This window comes from Macaca mulatta, chromosome 5 (genome assembly GCF_049350105.2).
Source record: "Macaca mulatta isolate MMU2019108-1 chromosome 5, T2T-MMU8v2.0, whole genome shotgun sequence".
In the NCBI taxonomy this organism is placed as follows: domain Eukaryota; kingdom Metazoa; phylum Chordata; class Mammalia; order Primates; family Cercopithecidae; genus Macaca; species Macaca mulatta.
Window position 1 is genome coordinate 100,384,923 of NC_133410.1, and position 20,037 is coordinate 100,404,959.

General features: G+C 34.1%; 1 protein-coding gene across 6 annotated transcripts in view; it reads left to right on the forward strand.

Annotated features, from left to right (window-relative positions):
• The window catches only part of CCSER1 (coiled-coil serine rich protein 1), a 1,446,943-nt gene that overhangs the window by 935,588 nt on the left and 491,318 nt on the right, over positions 1–20,037 (forward strand). For all 6 annotated transcript variants that reach the window (XM_078002679.1, XM_015138795.3, XM_078002682.1 and 3 more), the window contains one exon: positions 8,068–8,112. In XM_078002679.1, the coding sequence (XP_077858805.1) occupies positions 8,068–8,112 (45 nt within the window). The remainder of the gene's footprint in view (positions 1–8,067; positions 8,113–20,037) is intronic.

Sequence of the window (20,037 nt, forward strand, 5' to 3'; positions counted from 1 at the left end):
ACATGGTTTAGATTGATCGCTTGAACATTAATGTAGTTCTGGAATTAGGCTTACTCATTTAATAGGTTACTCAATCACTCATTTACGAAACACATATCCAATTCATGTCAGTTATCTCAACACACATAAAAATAAAGTATTAGTTACTTTTGGAGGTAGCATGTGTAATAGTAAGTAGCTCTGTAATGAGATACTGTGGGCTCAGCATTCAACTCTACTTTCTTTGATCTGTATCTCCTTAGGAAAGTTAATTAACCTCTCCTTCCCTCATTTTTTCTATGGCAAAATGGGGATTGATAATGGTAACATATTGTAATTGTGAGGAATAAAAAAGTATATAAAAATGATATACAAATAATAAGCCATGTAACATGTACTGCATAATGCCTGGCACCTAGTCAGATTCAAAATGTAAGTATTTCTGTTACATACATCTGTGTACACTTAGAAGTATCCTGTGGTATGGTTACAAAATTGCTTAAGAGAATTGAGTGAGAATTTTCCATTTTTACAAAGAGAGAACCTTAAAAGTGAAGAATGGTTAAATGTCTGCAATAATGACATATATTCTTTTTTTAAATGGGACATGAAGAACAATTCAAAGCTTCCAGTGAATGGATTATTACAGTATAGACTTTCAAAGATGAATAGGACTAATTTAGAAAGGAGGGAAGAAAAAAATATAGTTTGATAAATTTTGACATTTAGCTGTTCTTTCTATTTCAATAGATTTTAGCCCAGATCATGATGAACTCCATGAAATTTTCAAACATGTGCTTTAGAAATCCCTCCGTGACTTCAATTTCAATATAGCCCAGGGGGAGAATATTTTTTTCAATAAATGGCTAAAACAGAGATAAAAGAATTACAAATATTTAAACTATATTTATTAACTTAAAAGGAAGACTAGATTTATGTGTAAGAATTAATTAGTGCAGTTTTTAAGTAGGTTAAGTTGCCTTAGGAAACTTTTTGTGTTTCTAAGTCAATTCTGTAAACCTATGACACTCCTCAATATTATCATTTATAAAACGAATCCTAAGTAAGACTATGATTAGAAGTCCATTTATGCAACAAAATATTTTTATAAACAATATAATTGGAAATTGAAACTGAATTAAAAATTTACACAACAAACTGATAGAGTAAAATACAGAGATGTAAGTTAAAAAAAATCAGAAATTAGGGAACCTTAAATAAGGCTGACAATAGGTATATAAGCTGTGTTCAAAGTTTTTGGAATTTTTTAACTTCTTGAGTAGTTTCATTAGTTTCACTGAGAGGCCATACAAGATAGAGAGACACAGAATAAGAATCTGTAAAAGGACTGATATACCTGTCTTAAAATTAAAACATAATACAGATACTAGATTTTAACCCTCTACAGAAATCATCCATTACAACTCTCTATATCCTCCTCCCGACAATCATCACTTTTTTACCAGACAAGCCAAGACCCAGAGACTTAAACAATATCCTTATCATCCAACAATGTGTTTCCATCACTAATATGATGCTGCCATATAATAAGAAATGTGGCAGTGAGAAGCAAGCAGGCCAGAAGTGTTTTATACAAACTCTTGTGGTTCTTTGAACCATATACTGTAGCTGCAATGTGAAACTAACAATAGCAAGAACTAATAAGAAGCTGCATTTTATTTTGTCTAAAGAGATCAGTTCAAAAACAAAACAGAATAACCGGTAGATCATTTTCATTTCTGCCCACTGGGGGAATAACTATTTTGTAATATAACATGTAATAAGGCTATGGTCAGAATTAAATTAATCCAGGTAAAACACTTGTAATGGTGCTTGGTACATAGAGAACATTCAACAAATATTAGTTATCTTTATAACTGTAATAGTAATGAGTCTTTTATTTAGATTTTACCAACAAGGGCAGCAACATCTTATGCCACTAACTTCAGTGCATGTTGCAGTAAATGATGGAGTAGACATAGTGGCTTGTTTTATAAAGATTCTTTCATTTATACCACAAATTATTTCAATTTTATAGCTGTGGAACCTGGCCCATGAAATCATTAAGGAATGCTCCAGAAGTTACACAACTTTTAAGACTATGCTTTATGATAGAACTGCTAAAACAATTTGTTTAAACAAAAATAATTCTGGATTAGGGACCCAGTGGCCAGAGTTCGAGTCCCAAAACTGCCACTTATAAATTAAGATCCCTGGCTGCAAGCCTCCTCATCTATAAAATGAAGAGGTTGAGCTACAGTTATTTAAAGTTCCTTCTAGCTCTTTCCTGTGCCTTCACAGCTAAAGCTAAATGTTAAAAAGTCACACAGTTACTTGAAGCCTTTTAAAAATTAATTATTATTTTATCCACTTAAATCATGGCTACTTTCTGCATTTTAAGAAAAACTATCATAATGAAATCTCTGCAGTTCTAGAAATAAAATATTTATTTTTATTCCATCTGTCCAATCTATATTTTTTCAATTAGAAAAAATAAATCAACCAAATCTAGGGATATTAGATAGTATATTTCTGCCTGTTTGTTTACAGGGAAGCAGGGAAAATCCTTAGGACATGATAGAAATTTTAGAAGGGTTTCTAATCCTTATGAAGGGGTGGATCTCTTCCCTCACATCCCTGAGTACCTTAGACAAAGTGGGTCTATATGCCAGCACGGTTACCAGGGGTGTTCATGTGGATACTGGAATGCAAGAGAAATTTTGATAGGAAGTTCTTTTTTTTTTTTTTTTTTTTTTTCAGTTAATAGCCTTTCTCCCTTACTGCCGTACTAAACCATCTTAATTTAACACACTGCAGAACATTTGCTTTAGGGTAATTTTTTTCCTGCCTACAATTTATAACATTTTGGTTTGGTCTTATGTGATTAATTTTGATCAATGCAGAGATTTCCTATTCTCTAGTGAGAAATATGTATACTGAGGGAAATGAATTTTTTCCAACCACGTCCTCCAGAGTATTTTTAAATACACTTTGTTCAAGACATGCTAGGTCAATATTGCATTTATATGGTTGAAAAATAACAAAGTGGATTTTAAATCAATTAAAATTCTGTGAATCTTATATTAAGAATCAACCCATATGCATACATATATATATGAATAATTTGACTGTTTGTGTGTACATCAGTGAATAGAATTAAAACATATTCAGGCCGGTCGTGGTGGCTCATTCTTGTAATCCCAGCACTTTGAGAGGCCGAGGCGGTTGGATCACTAGCCTGGCCAACATAGTGAAACCCCGTCTCTACTAAAAATACCAAAAAAAAAAAAAAAAAAAAAAAATTAGCTGGGCATGGTGGCGGGTGCCTGTAATCCCAGCTACTTGGGAGGCTGAGGCAAGGAGAATTGCTTGAACCTGGGAGGCAGAGGTTGCAGTGAGCTGAGATCATGCCACTGCAATCCAGCCTGCACTCCAGCCTGGGCGATAAGAGCGAAACTCTGTCTCAAAAAAAAAAAAAAAAAAAAAAAAGAATTAAAACATATTCTTGTTTCTGAATTATTTTAATATGTGTCTTAGTGGAAATTATATAATAGTATAAAAATGCAAAGGATTTTTTTAATCGTGTGGTATATATAAGTGAACACAAATAAAGGTGTTTGGGTTATTTTAGATTAATACTTATTTTGAAAATATCCAGGCCGGGCGCGGTGGCTCAAGCCTGTAATCCCAGCACTTTGGGAGGCCAAGGCGGGCGGATCACAAGGTCAGGAGATCGAGACCACAGTGAAACCCCGTCTCTACTAAAAATACAAAAAAATTAGCCGGGCGCGGTGGCGGGCGCCTGTAGTCCCAGCTACTCAGGAGGCTGAGGCAGGAGAATGGCGTGAACCCGGGAGGCGGAGCTTGCAGTGAGCCGAGATCGCGCCACTGCACTCCAGCCTGGGCAACAGCGTGAGACTCCGTCTCAAAAAAAAAAAAAAAAAAGAAAAGAAAGAAAATATCCCTTGTGCTAAATGTTATTTCTTGGTTAGTGGGGGTGATATTACAGTATGATCTTTTAAAGCAAATCAACCAAGTTACTGTTAATAAGAGTCAGTAAAAATCAAGATTGTGCAGGTTTCCTAGCAGAGGTTGTAAGTCACAGTTGATACCTCCCTAACAGTTTTCCACATTCAAGTCACCTGACCTTCCAACTTGAAGATAGTCTTGCTCTAGTACTCAAGAGCAATTTCTGCTATCAGTTAAGGCTTGGCATCTCCCAGTTCATAGAATTAGTGAATCTCACTATACCTTACTTCTCCTTTGAAACACAATCTTGTCTAAAGCCCTAGTATCATATGGAAAATCCTCATAAGCCATTATTCTTTGCCCACACAGCTCTCAAATTCTTGTCATCAGATACACTGCTTCAGATTTTCAACCTGAAGCTTGATCTGTCAATAATCTAGTGCCTAAATTACCACCAAGCTTTTTACATTGTTTACACAGTACATCTTATCTACTCTGGCAAGCTTGCCTTTCAGTCCAGTCCATGTTCCAACCATGTGTTTTTTGTGTTTTTTGTTTGTTTGTTTTTTGTTTTCCACTAAATGCTGATTCTCAGCTCCTTTTAATCACTGTGTTGCCTTGAAGAATCATGGTGACTCATGCATGAATTTCATGTTACAATAAATTTGTATTCAAAAGTATGTAATACAACATTAAACATTTTGACTGATGGAAGTTTAAAACAATTTGACTAAGGATGAAAGGATGAACCTGGTATTGAGGCTCTTGAAATATTCGTTTAAGTTTTACTTTTGTACTTACTGGATCTGGAACTTAGTCACATAATTTAAATTTTGTAGGCTTCAATGTCCTCCTTTGAAAAAATAAGCTAAAATAATATTTATCTTGACTTCTGTTTCTATTCATGAAGGAGTTCTGTCTGTAAGACTTGTCCTCCAGCTTTCATTGCTAGAAAACTGGACTAAATATATAGAAATGCTATGATCTTCAAGAGAAGGGAAGCAAATGAAGAGATGATTCCAACACTGAAATTTCTGACTGGAGGCAATTTTTAGACCATGATACGTGGCATATGGAGGAACAGCCTAAACATAACTTCATGGTATTTAATTTTGTAGTTGAGGAGACAAAGATCTGAGTTTAGAGAGAACAAAGGAGCTAGAATTTGTGGGGCAGATTACCAGAAATGAGGGAAATACACAAAGAGTTCTAGAACTCTGCAGAGGGGCTCCCCAGAATCTTTGTTTGAATAGCAATCTACACATACGTAATGTGAAATTCCATATGACCAGGTGACAAACAACTGCCGGAAAAGAATAATTAGAGTGAACTCTAAGTAGAATTCCCAGGGGTCTCACAGGTCTGGGAATCTTTTGATTTCCCATCAGCCAGAGTAGTGAACCCCCATTAAATACAGAGGGAGTTCAGTAGAGAGCACAAAAGGACCAAGCCTTAGGAACAGGGATAACTTAACACTAGACTACTTCAGACTCACCCTAAAAATTGTTTAATGCAAGCCTCAGAGGGATCAGTATGAGTCACGGGTAACTTAACTGTCTCCCAGGGACAATTCTACGTCTAAGTCAATACAACTAAATCTAACACTAAACAAAATAAAATGTATAATATCTGGCAACCAATAAAAAATTACTGGACATGAGAAAAAATAATAAAATATGACTCATGTCAGGAGAAAATTCAATCAATAGAAACAGACCTGTAAATGACAGATAATGAAGTTAACAGAAAAAGTTTAAAACATTATTACAAATATAAATGTCAAGGAATTAAAGAGAAATATAAATATAATGAGAGAAATAGATAATAAAATAATATCAAAATTAAACTTCTAGAAATGAAAACCAAGATAGCTGAAATAAAAATTTCACTGAATGGGATTAAAAGCAGATTAGATACTGCAGAAGAAAAGATCAATGAACTTGAAGGTGTAACAATAGAAAACATATAAAATATCAAGGAAAAAGGAGGTTGTACAAAAGTAAACAGTGTCAGTGATTTTAGAGACAATAACAAGTTATTTAACATATAATTTGAGTTCTAGAATTAGATGGTAGGAAAATTGAGGGTCAGAAAACTGTTTAAAGATATAAGGCCAATGTTTTCCCCACAAGCTTTATGAAAACAATACTCCCATGATCTCAGCTCACGACAACGTCTGCCGTCTGGGTTCAAGCTATTCTCCCGCCTCAGCCTTCTGTGTAGCTGGGATTACAGGCGCCCCCCACCATTCCCAGCTAATTTTTTTTGTATTTTTAGTAGAGACAGGGTTTCACCATGTTGACCGGGCTGGTCTCGAACTCCTGACTTCAAGTGATCCAACTATCTCTGCCTCCCAAAGCGCTGAGATTACAGGCATGAGCCACCATGCCCAGCCTCAAATTGATCTTATATTTAACTAATTATATATGTGTAATAATGATAAAAATAGGAGGAAGAAGAGAAGACAATAATTACTGTTTTGGAATATGCTGTGCCTGGTCTTTGCTAAATGCTGTTACATATAATATCTCATTTAATCTTCCTAGCAAATACATTTGATAGCTACTATATTTATTATTTTTCAGTCACAAAAGATGAAATTGAGAGACATTATGTAATTTACTAAAGGGCGTTCAGAAGAAAGTGACAAACCAGAGATTTAAAACTACGTCAGTCTGAATTCAAAAGCATCCCATTATACTATCTCCCAGATGTAAAAAACTATAAGCATGAGTACTACTTCAGAATTTACTTTTAGCATAAACTTTACATTTAAGAAATGTTCTAACTTTTTGTTTTATATTATTTGTCACATAAAATTTAGCCTCTTCAAACTGTGTTCTATAAATGTAGATAATTTTCTATAATCAGAAAACAGGCTACCACCTTTTTACAAAAATAAATGGTTTGCTGTGTTGATTCTAGAACCTTTTCTAGGGTCAAGAGAGTAGTAAAGCTACTGTTTAAAATAAAATGGTTTAGTTAAAATGTATCTCATATGTTTTTATCTAAACAATCAAGAAATTTATTGATGAAGAGATAACATTTTTGAAAAAACCCTGAAATTTTTTAAAACATAAATGCTGTAGCTAAATGGAAAAAAAGTTATCCTGTAATGTATTTTTCCTGTAACTATGAAATACTTAACTACAATATTGTGCTCCCAGCATTATTATTGTTGCTACTTAATGAAATAACAACAGTAATAATATCTTCTTAAATTCCTAAATATAAAGCTAGAAACATAATGGGTCTAGTGCATCTTTATTACAGGACTTTTTTTTTTTTTTAACCTTATACATTGGTAGTGCAATGTATGTGATAAATGCATTGGTAATGCAAATATATAATTATGATTATGTACTATTCAGATTTTCATCAGAAATAGAGAACTACTTTGACTTTAATCAAAATTCTTAATGGTAGTATGAACATTTTTAAATTTATTTTTTCCAAAGCATTGTTAAATAATTTATCAGATTGGTGCAAAAGTAATTGCAGTTTTTGCCATTACTTTTAATGACAAAATTGACTTGCTAAGAAAAACAATAACTCTTTCTTCTTTTAATTAAGTATAGTGCTTATTAGGAACTTAGAGTGGATCCTCCTTTTATATTGTGGAGAGCAGGTATGCTAATAGAAGAGAGAGAAAGCCCTTTGACAGGAAATAAAATCCTGAATATTTTATAGATAATCAGCAGTACTGCAAGGGCTTCTGCTGTCTTTTATCAATCTGACTTTGTTTGGGCACTGAGATCTGCCGGTAGGTGAAATAGAGCAGGAGCTTACCATCATAGAATATACTGCACGTACTAGTTCAAGTTTAAACAATATCTTTGGTTTCAATAAAGGGTAGGCAATCACTGCGTAAAATAGACGTATTAATATTTTATTTTTACTTATGATCTAGGGTTCAGCAGGAAATGCATTGGGACGACATTTGAAGACTTACTTAGCTACATACTCATAGACACATACACACATGAGATAGTCATCTATATACAGATCTTTGTTATGAATAAGTGAATTATTTCCTTTATTTCAAAATTCTTGCACTAGTATGAATTATTATTTACTTCTTCTCTGCCAATAATAATATATTTTGCTTTTCTTTTTCAGGGTTTAAACTTGAAAAGACTAGAGACAGTTCAAGGAGGGAGAGAGGTAAGAATGTTTAAAGAAGAGGGACAGGGAAAAAGAGGAAACATGGCTATGGTGTTGCAGTGATGTGGTGATGGTGATTGATGATAATTACGTTGATAATGGAAATGGAGATGCATTGAAGAGAATGTTGTATGCATAAGGCTCCGTTCATTCTGGCCAAAGCATATTTTACATGTTTATGTAAATGTGTTATTTGTGCTTGTTCCTCTGAAGCTAAAGAAAATGTTGTTTCTCTGATTAGGCAAACATTGTTTCTGTTATAATGGATTTCTGTAGAAGCAGGTCCTTTCACTGGGGGCAGAAAAGCCTTTTTAAGCAAACATTACAATGCAATTTTTAAAACTGAGACTTACTGAGAAATTAGCAAAATTCCAACAATGCAAACATTTTATGACATTTGGGATTTTTCATTTTCCTGTCAAAGGCTTTTGGCATATGCTACTAGGTTGGTATGCATTAATAGAGAGTATGAAGTTGCTCTGATAAAGCTAGTGATTTTAAAACTTCTTTCATTATTGCCTACCCCAGATGCTTTATAACGAGGAGAAACTTTTAACAGTACCAAACATAATACCATAGAATTTATATGGTGCACATTATTTTCTGATTCTAACTGAATGTGAAGACTTAACATCACTTAAATTTTTTTCCATGCTAAATGTATAAATGCTGTACTTAACTCTGTGACTCAGGTTGCTGGGAGGTGTGGGAAGGGTGGAATATTTAATTCAGTAAATCAAAACATTCTCGCTGCACAAAAAAAATCATTTTTGGTGATACTTATATAGCAATTTTTGTACAAAAGTGAAGGTATTTTGTCCTATAAAATGAGGAAATAAATCACACTGTCCTCTCCATTTGTAGCCTCCTTTCTGTAGAAACAGATTTCTTCTCTATAGTGGTGTTTGCCAGCTTTCCTTGATGTTTTAATACCAGTTGCATGATTTTAGTATTTGACATTTTAGTTCCTAGTGAATTTGTCATTTAAGGTCTCTTTCCATTTTCTCAGCTATTTCCTATCCAGAAGAATCTATTTTTATTTAGAAACACATAAAGTTGGTTCACGTTGATGGAAGAGCTGGATGAGGTGAAACACAGATAAATCTTTAGATATTTTTCATGTTGTAGGAGAGCAAGATGATAAGAATATGGTCATCAGTATAACTGGGGAAAAATGCACTTCATAAGGAGGATCTCAGAGCCTTTTACAGCTTTGTGAGAGTGACTGCTTTCATTCAGACATGACCAAAATGGATCTACTTATAGAAAGAACTGAACTGATCACCTCCTAAGTGAAAGTTTACATCCAAGCAGTACTGCCGCAATTTATCTCTGCTGATTTAGTGCCTTTAGGGACATACAAATGGAGTTACTCGGCTTCTCCTTGCTGTTTCCTAGTCTAATAGCCGCTGTGTGTCAAAAGAAGGAAAACTGAAATCCATATATCCGTACAATGGCATTGCTAAATGGTGGCAAAATTCTGCATTTGTTTTACTAAGATTTTTATAGTTTTTCATTATGCATTATTTTTAAATGCATAATGATTGGGTTTTATTGAAAGAGTGGCTCTTAAATTGTATTGCTTATTTTTCTAACGTCCTTCGATTTTATTTTTATTATAAGTGCACTTATAAGTAAGGAACATGGTGAAAATGTGTTTAAATTAATTTTAGAAGTATATTGTTCTCAAAACTACCTTGTGATTTCTGTGAAGGTCAAAATTGTAATAATTTACAATTTAATGTATACATCTCCATAGAAGGGACAACATTGATTTTGGCCTTCTCCCTCAGGGTAATGGAATAATTATAAAAAGCTAAGGTCATGAAATTAACCATTATCCAGTAATGTCTTCTTCACTTGACACCTCTAATTCGTGACCAGAAAGTAAATGTCAACTATTAAAATTCAAAACAACTACTTTACTTCCACTTGGGGCAGCACAGGGTTACTTAGGCATATTTCTATTCAATCTAAATACTTAACCTTAGCTTTCCCTGTGACTAAGAGGCCTAGTGTGTTCTAAGATAAGAAACTTTAGGGAGGTATAAGACAATTAGGTGAAGTATGTTGTAAAAACTGTTATTTTCAAGTCTGAATGGTAGATGACCTGTAAACAAAGAGTACAATTACTATGTTAAGGACCTTGTGATCTCATGTAAGAAATGGGACATGTATATATCTAATTTCTGTTTGTTGTGTTCTATTATGTGTGTGCATAATACGATGTACAATGTACTTCTGATTATGTTAAATTGAAACGGGGGGGTTTAGAAAACTCTTACTCCAAATGATTTCCTAGAATTTCTCTTTGTAATGCTATTATGATTGACAAATGACAATAATTACTTATTATGATGAATTAATTTCTCAGTTCAAATGACAGCTATTACCAATAGGTGTTGATGGATGCAATATCAAGGGCTTATTACCAAATAGTTATAAGAAGATTTAAGAAGTGCCATTTAAAATGTTCTATTTATTTATTGAAGTAATGAGAACAGAGTATTCATAGAAAATGAAGTAGACAGTAATATGCTATTTTGCTAAGTGGTAAATACCATTAAAAATCTAATTGCCAGACAAGAAGGCTAGATTTGAAACTATATACTATATGAAAATATAAATTAAGAAGAAGTGATTAAAATGTAAATTACTTTTCTAAAGGAAATAGAGATAGGTAACACCTAAATTGCTAAATTGTGAAATATATGAAAATAGTTATTAGCTGTATAAAATAACTCCAGTTATATTGGTATTTTTGCATTTTCATACATGCATATTGTGTATACAATTTGAGGGGGCTGATTATAATAGATAATAAAAAGCTTGTTTAAAAGGGGAGATTGGTAGAATGCTATACAAAATGTGATGGTTTAACAGATATTTCTAACTGATTATAAACAATTTTCTTGCATCCAGTTGGATTTTGCAACTCATAGAAAAACCTCAGTGAAATTGACTGGGTAAGACACATAGATAAATCATTTTTTTCATTAAGTGTGTATAACACTAAGTTACTGTAATTTTTCTTAAAATACTTTAAAACACCTTTGTTATTTTAGGTAGTTTTTTTTGTTTTTTTTTTTTTTTGTTTTTTTGTTTTTTTTTTCCAAAGGTCAGTTTTTAAGTATTAAAGCTTCATCTGTGTGTGCCTGTGTGCACAGTTTTGGAATGGCAGATTGTCTTTATTTTTACCCTACCTCAAAAATGCCCAACCATTGGTATTCTGAATATTCTGTATCACAGGTCTAAAATCACATGATATGTGACTTTATATCATGATGAGGAGAACTAATAATTATGGTTCAGTATCTAAATCAGGAATAAATATTTAGCTTCTGAAATTCTATTGAATGTGATAAGCTAATATGAAATACACTAGCTATTGGAATTTTTGGATTAAGGCTGTTATTGGAAGTTACAGGAAGTCAGGAACCAAAGAGGCTATGCAAATGAAGTACAAATGCGTAGTGATCAAGGATCACTTTTATATAATTTGCATGACTCAGATCTCTTAAAGTGATGAACAGTCTTGGCAGGGATAATGTTGCCGTTATTAATCTGGAATTCTGAAAAAAGGTTAATATTGGTACACTTGAATATTTTAGATAAATAGTTTATACTCTTATAAAACTGATTATAAATATGCTTCTTAAACATCAGAAAGAGAATTAACACTTTAGGTAATTTCTAAAGTATTTAGAAATATGATCAACAACTTTATAGATATACTTATTCCACATTACTGTAAAAATTCCCACGTGTTTTGGAAATTTTTCAGTTGATGATCTTTGCGTGATCATGCCATTGATATTAAAAACATCCCACTTTTATTTGTGGGATTGCAAGCACAGATAGATTCTTACAGACACTTAGGAAAAAAATATACATTTTAAATTATTAAAATAGCTCATTTATGAATGTATCATTCTCAAGAATATAATGAGCATATCTTATAACCTGTTATCTATTTTGGAGTCCAGAATGCTTCACTAATTTTCTCTGCTGGATTACAGTGTGCTGATTCTCTATTTTCTTTGCTGAAAACCATAAATAGGAAATTATTGATGATACAAACCTCAGAGACTTAAAGAAACATAATTAGAGACAGTTGAAAAAAGGCAGATTGAAAATCAATGTTTAGTTAAATACTCTTTTCCCAGCCCTGTTTTATATTTACATTAATTAATCATTGAAAGTAATACTTCAAGATTGTTTATTGACGTAAACTATCATTTGAGCATATAACATCCTAAAGAAAGTAATTATTTTATTCTGATAGTGGACTGTATGCCTTTGCTAATGGACTTGGATAGACTTTGCATTGTTTATCTTTTGAGGAATTACATATTTCTACTTGAAATGGAAAATCATTTTAATTCTCTCCAAAATAGAAAATTCTGAGAATCAGATAAATTATATTCTGAATTTCAAAGTAACTTGTCAACCTGGAACATTAACACAAGAATGATTTCAATTGGAATGAAATAAAAATCACCAATGATTTCTCTTTCCATTTATGACTTAATTAGAATTATGAATCAGACTACTTTAGGACTAGGTTATTGCTTGAGTTAAGCAAAGTCACTCTTTTCTCTTGCCTGAGAGATCACTGGAGAGAATTGTTTTTTGTGTGTGTGTGTGGTTTTTTTTTTTTGAGATGAAGTCTTGCTCTGTCTCCCAGGCTGGAGAGCAGTGGTGAGATCTCTACTCACTGCAAACTCTGCCTCCCGGGTTCATGCCATTCTCCTGCCTCAGCCTCCTGAGTAGCTGGGACTACAGATGTGCATCACTACCCCCGGCTAATTTTTTTTTTTTTTGTAATTTTAGTAGAGATAGGGTTTCACCGTGTTAGCCAGGATGGTCTGGATCTCCTGACCCCATGATCCACCCGCCTTGGCCTCCCAAAGTGCTGGGATTACAGGCGTGAGCCACCACGCCCAGCTGAGAATTGTTTTTTTAAAGGGATAAAAGAAGAAAAATATGCAACTTCTAAGAACAAAACTAAAATTGAAGAAAATGTACTATTCTTGGGAATAAGAGTTAGCAAAAACCATTAGGCAATATTGTTCTCTTAAGGTCTAGTATTTTGTATAATTTGGAAATTATAGAAGATAACTATACTTATTTTATAGCCTTCTGCCTTGAATGAAAAGTATCTTCCAAAAGAAATAGATCATGATTACAAGTTTTCTTTGATAATTTTTTTGCAAAACTTGCTTCTACTTGTATGTTTTCTTTATTGTCTAATATGCAGAATATAGTATCTTGAATTTTCTACCTCAGTTCAACTTTAGATATCCCATTCTTAGTTTCCGTGTAGTTTAGTAGAATAAGAAAATCTTTTATAATCTCAGTGATGACAATTTTTTGGGAAATATATAGAATTTTTCAGTTGTTAGATGCCTATAGCCTGCCACTAAGATGTATCTGATGAACAGTGTGAATTTGAGATCAAGAGACCCTTTAAGGACTCAGTAAAAAAAAAAATCTCAGAACTCAGAATTGACAGGCAATAAGGAGAGTAAAGATCTTTATACTTACTGTCAATTAAAAGAGTCAAACTCTGTAAAATATTGGAAGAGATTTATTCTGAGCCACATAAGTGACCATGGTCTGTGACATAGCCCTCAGGAGACCCCGAGAACATGTGCCCAAGGTAGTAGGGGCGCAGCTTGGTTCTTTACATTTTAGGGAGGTGTGAGACATCAATGAAATACATTTAAGAAATACATTGGTTTGGTCCAGAAAGACAGGACAGCTCAAAGCAGCGGGTGGTGTGGGGGATGCTTCCAGGCTATGGGTAAATTTAAACATTTTCTGTTTGACAATTGGTTGAGTTTATCTAAAGACCTGGGATGACAGAAAGGAAATGTTCAGGTTAAGATAAAAGACTGTGGAGACCAAGGTTCTTTTGAGGTCTTATAGTGGCTGCACTTAGAGACAATAGATGACAAGGATTTCTTATTCAGATCTTTAAAAGGTGCTAGACTCTTAGTTAATCTCTTTAGACTTGAGAGGGCCAGGAAGAAAAAGAACCAGCTCTGTTAATAGAGATTCTTTACAGATGCTAATTTTCCCCCACAAAGGACAACTTTGCAGGGCCATTTCAAGATATGGCAAAGAAACATGTTTTGGGGTAAAATATTTTGATTTTCTTCTTTGTCTTATAATGTTATGCCAGAGTCAGGTTGGAAAGTAAGTCACAATATATAGAGTTAAATAAAACCCATCTGATGACAATTTATGATTTGTAGGGCATGACTCCCCAGACCTTTTATATAGGAATTTGGGCAAGATGAAAAGAAAAAGTCAATTTAGTCCTTATTATAAATCAACATTTAATTAGAAGAACTACACATTACAAGACCATAATAATTGTTCCTGTTTCAAAAGTTTGTTGAGAAAATGAGTTAATATGCATAAAGCTCTTTGAGTAGTGTCTGGCACATAGGAAGCATCCAACACGTGCAACAGTTACCATTATTATTATTATTATTATTTATATAATCAGGTCTTTCCTTCATATTTTGTTCTGTCAGAGATGCTATTCGTATATTTTACTGTCTGCGTTGACTAGTCCACACCGTGACAATCAATAATATCCTAGGCCAAGTCTGCTTTTTAAAGGATTTTACGTTCCAAATTTGTTCTGAGGTAGCAAATCCCAAATATGGCAACAAATTCTGCTTTGGAATCTTTATTTAATCTTGAATATTCTATTTCCACATTTCATATTACAGATGAGAGAAAAAAATATTTAGCTTTTCTACTTATGGCATTTTTTTATTGAAGGCAGTGCTTAAGGACTATAGGTTTTATAAGCTGTTTTTCACATCCTATATATGTTCTGGGTCATCTTCAGATTGGATTTTGAAGATCTCTTCTATGTTTGTACATCACTGACATTCCAAGAAATGACCCCAAAGAAACCTGTTGATCAAGCAAAACTAAGCTTAGTAGATCTACTTTAGTAAGAAAGATCACAGTAGTATCTCAAATGGTGAGAAAACAATTAAAAGTGCACTCAGTTTAACTTTTTTCTCCTTCTTTGGAAGTGTTTGACTGGTTATCTGAATCAGATATGTGCCTAGAGTAGGCACATAGTGACAGAAAAATACTTTCCAAGACAAGCAGGAAAAAAAAAAGAGAGAGAGAAAGGAAGGGGAACAAGTGAGGGGGAGCCAGCTTCTGACAGATATAAAATCACTGTGGGATGATAAAGCAGCCTTAAATATAAGAAATCCATTACACACATAGACACACACATGCACAGAAAGCCACATAAAATAATGTTTGCAATATGATTAAGCAGTAATTTGAGACTAATCAATTACATGAAGAAACAGTTCAACCATCATGTTCCCAAGAATATAGAGTTCTCCAAAATGGACAGTAATTTAGATTGTACCTGGTAGGATTATGCCAGTTAGAGACATATGCGCATGAGTTAAACTGAAACGTAAGTGGGAATTTGACTGAAAGGTCAAACGATCTGATAAGAGCACATGAAAATTTTGCTGGGGCAACCTCTTAAGAATCTGGTTTAAGACCAGGTTGAGCATGGTGAAACCCCGTCTCTCCTAAAATACAAAAAGTAGCCGGGTGTGGTGGCACGTGCCGTAATCACAGCTACTTGGGAGGCTGAGGCAGGGGAATTGCTTGAACCCAGGAGGCAGAGGTTGCAGTGAACTGAGATCGCTCCACTTGCACTCCAGCCTGGCAACAGAGCAAGACTCAATCTCAAAAAAAAAAAAAAAAAAAAAAAAAGACCAGGTTGGGGGCCTGACAAACCCTCTACCTCCAAGCAAAATGAAACTAAATGGAACAAACAAGACAAGATTGAGGAAGGCCCTCATAAGGTTTTGAAAAGGTAATCAAAGTAATTTGTCCAAAGAGCATCAAGAACTTCTGAACTCCTGAGTCTTTATAACTATACCTCTTAGTGACTCAGAGAGTGACAAAAACAAACAGTAGTGTCGTTTCTCATCACGGATAAGTGGTTTTGACATTGATTAAATAATCAAAGGATTACTTAAAAAGCATTCTCATTTCTAGGAGGCAGAAACTTTGTATTTGAGAGATTGACAAAAATAAATTAAGTTTAGACCCAAAGCAGGATTCTCCTCACTTTTGCAGTCAGACAGACCTCTGAATGGGAGACTTATGAGGCCTCAGAGAAACATGTTTCAGAGGAACTCTTGCAGGTGGGTTTCAATTCACCATGTGTTATATCTCTACAGTTTTTCACTGTTGATGCCACAAAAGACCACAATGAAAGAAATCTGTTGAGCGAACAAAGCTAGTATGTTAGATCCCATGCAATAAAAAAAGAACACTACATTAACAAAGTTTTTGTAAGTCTCTAAATGGGAAAATTAGGAGAAGATATTTTACAAGATGTTAAAATCCAGACTGGGTTAGTTAAAGGGAGGTTTTGCAAGGTTGACAATAGGCAGGGATTAAGCAGATTTTATGACACTGTAGCTTCGTACAGCACGGTTAGACATTGTGATTTCAAGGTTCTGAAATGAAACGTATTTTTCTTGTTCATGTCTTTTCTTTTTAATCTGGATATAAGTAAGGTTTTGTAGCTTTACAGTGGATATTACAAAGAGGCGAGGACCAAGAAGGATTACAGTAGAAGGATTTTGACTTTTGAATCAATATACATTTAGATTTATCTTTTTATAAGGAACATAAATTATTTTTAGAATCAGTTCAACCTTAGAGATATTTTTATTTGAAAAGGCAAAAAACAAATGATGTTTATTTTGCTCCGTTGTATATTTATTTGAAAGCATATTCTTAAACTTACAGCGTTTTTGTGTGTGCAACTGATTATGTAATTATTTCTTGCTCTTTAACTATGCCAATTAATATAAAAGAAAATACTACTCCAGATGGTTGAACTGATTCAGCTTGCTTTTATCAGAAAAGTATTTATTCATATCCAAGTGAGGGTGAACTCTTATGATTCCCTTCTTAATTACAAATAGAAGCTAATTGCCACCTCAAAAAAATAGAGAAGAATACAAACATTTTCATTATTTTGATACTTACCATATCACAGTAAGATTTTTTTTTTCTGTTTTGGTTTATATTTTCATCTTGAACAAATAATCCTCGTGTAAACTATCTAATTTTTTTAATTTTTGGCATTGCCGTGTAACGTATTTAGTTCCTGTAAAACCACAACGGAAAAACACTGCTCTTCTCTGGAGAACTTTGCTGCCCTTCTCTGAGCTTGGCAATAGATCTCCGGATTTTTTCCCACCTCTTAGTCATCTCTCCTTCAAGGTCAATTATTTGACATTAGGTCCATTCTCTGTTCACATCCTATCCTCCAAGCACTTTGAAACAATCTCCAGCCATTGGTCGTCACTCAGCCCCGTGAAAGATGATCACTTCTAATGAGTTTTTACCATTGTCCTTTAATCATACCAAAGGGGCCCCTCAGTACCTTCCCAGTGATCACCACATCCTCACCTATATGTCATCTAAAACTTTTAAATAAGATTACCTAATAATGGGAAAAAAATGTATTTCTAATTTTTTAGCTCCTAAGAAACATAGTGTTGTCAAACTATTTTATAAACAATTGTCTCAATTAGATTAAAAATCCAAGAATTAGAGACTTTCAGTCTTATACAAATATTAGTTGTGTTCAAATAAGAGCTTTAAGTAGAATTGCTACTCTACACTACATTTGTCTGCTCAAGCTGCTGTAACAAATTACCACCAAGTAGGTGACTTTAATGGCATCATTTTAATTTTTCACAGTTCTGGAGGCTAGAAATCTTTGATGCCAGCATCAAAATCAGCAGGTTTGCTTTCTCCTCAAGCTCCCTTCTTGGCTTGCAGATGATCACCTTCTTGCTATGTCCTCACATGCTCTTTACTCTGCTTATCCCTGGTGTCCCTTTGTGTGTCCAAATTTCATAATAAAGGCAATAGTCAGATAGGACTACAGCCCAGCCTAACAGCCTCATTTTGTTTTTCTTTTTGGTTTAAATTCATGCGGTACAGGTGTAATTTTGTTACATGCATAGATTGTGTGGTGGTGAAGTCAGGGCTTTTAGGGTATCGTTCACCTGAATAATATACATTGTACCCATTACGTAATTTATCATCATCCACCCCCCCTCCTACCCTCTCACCCTTCTGAGTCTTCACTGTCTTATCATTTCACTCTTTACCTTCATATAGCGTTTAGCTCCCACCTATACAATAGAAAATGCAGTATATCCTTTCTGTGTCAGATAATTGTCCTTTAAAAGCCTTATCCCCAAATATAACCACATTAAGAGGTCCTGGGGGCTAGGGCTTTACCATATAAATTAGGGGAGGACATAACACACACTACAAGTAATATGACTGCATCATCTGTTTCCCTCAAAAAAAGGGCTTCCTCTTTGCCCTATACTATTTACCCAAGAGCTTCTTGTTCTCTTCAATAACCTTGAAACTTGATCACATTCAAATTCCAACCATTAACAGTAAACAAAAAATAACAGACCAGTCGCGGTGGTTCATGCCTGTAATCCCAACACTTTGGGAGGCAGAGGTGGGCAGATCACAAGGTCAGGAATTTGAGACCAGCCTGGCCAATATGGTGAAACTCTGTCTCCACTGAAAATACAAAAATTAGCCAGGCATGGTGGTGGGTGCCTATAGTCCCAGCTACTCAGGAGGCTGAGGCAAGAGAATTGCTCGAACCCAGGAGGCGGAGGTTGCAGTGAGCTGAGATCACACGACTACACTCCAGCCTGGGTGACAAAGTGAGAATCCATCTCAAAAATAAACAAATAAATAAATAAATAAATAATAAAATAACACTTATAAATAGTTCTGTATCTGCAGTTATGATATCCCAAGTGCTCTGAAAACTGGTTTATTTTTTCCTCAAAGGGAGGCTCAAGCTAGTTTAATGGTAAAAACTTCTCCTAAACTAAAAGACCTACTTACAGTCTTTGTTTTTTCCACTTCACATGAACATTTATATGTTTTGCTGCAGAAACGTGAAAGTGTTTGTACAGCCTGCTGCTCTAAACCTTACTGGGGATATTTTTAAAATGTGGTAAATGCTCTTTATTATTATTTGAAAATCAAAATAATTCTGAATTACCAGATATATATGATCTTCAGAATTTTAGATAAGGAATTGCAGGACTGTGGTAAGATATATTTCATTCTGAACACTAGAAAAATAGGGTCCTCTTTGCCATAAAAATTGAGTTAGCATGTACTAAGTGCTTATCATGGGCCGGGTGTTGTTGTAAGCACTTTACACATATTCAATCATTTAATTATCCAGTAAACTTTAGAAATAGTCACAATTATTCTCATTTCAATAAAGAAGAAATGAAATCAGAAAGTGTTTGAATAACTTTCCCAAAGTCTTACAGTTAGTAAGCCCATGAGGCCAGAATTCAAAGCTAGAAAATATGTCTCCAGAGTAAAACTTAAATAATACACTATGACTTATAAGAAGATAAATGAACAGACATACTACAACTGAATAATTTTGGACTAATGGCATTCCTTGAGAGCATTAACTAATCTCCACTTAACTAAACATTTCTATTCTCTCTCCTCTTTTTCTACTCTTTCCCCGGTCTATCTTCTTGCCTACCTATTCATTGCCTATAGGTGTTATCTCATCCAAGACATGACTATAACTACTATTTTGATGTGCTTTGGAATTGTTGGATTACAAAGAATAGAAACTTATGTGTCAGGTGCATCCATTTGGTCTCAGTCTTTGTCTTTTGGAAAATGGACAGTTATTTATTCTATTTCTCTTTCCTCAAATTCCACACCATTGTACTCTGTGCAAGCTAGATAGCCTCTTTACTTTTTTTGCTTGTACTTTGTCCTCCATGATGTCCTCCAAATGATGGTATCAGCTATCTACTCTAT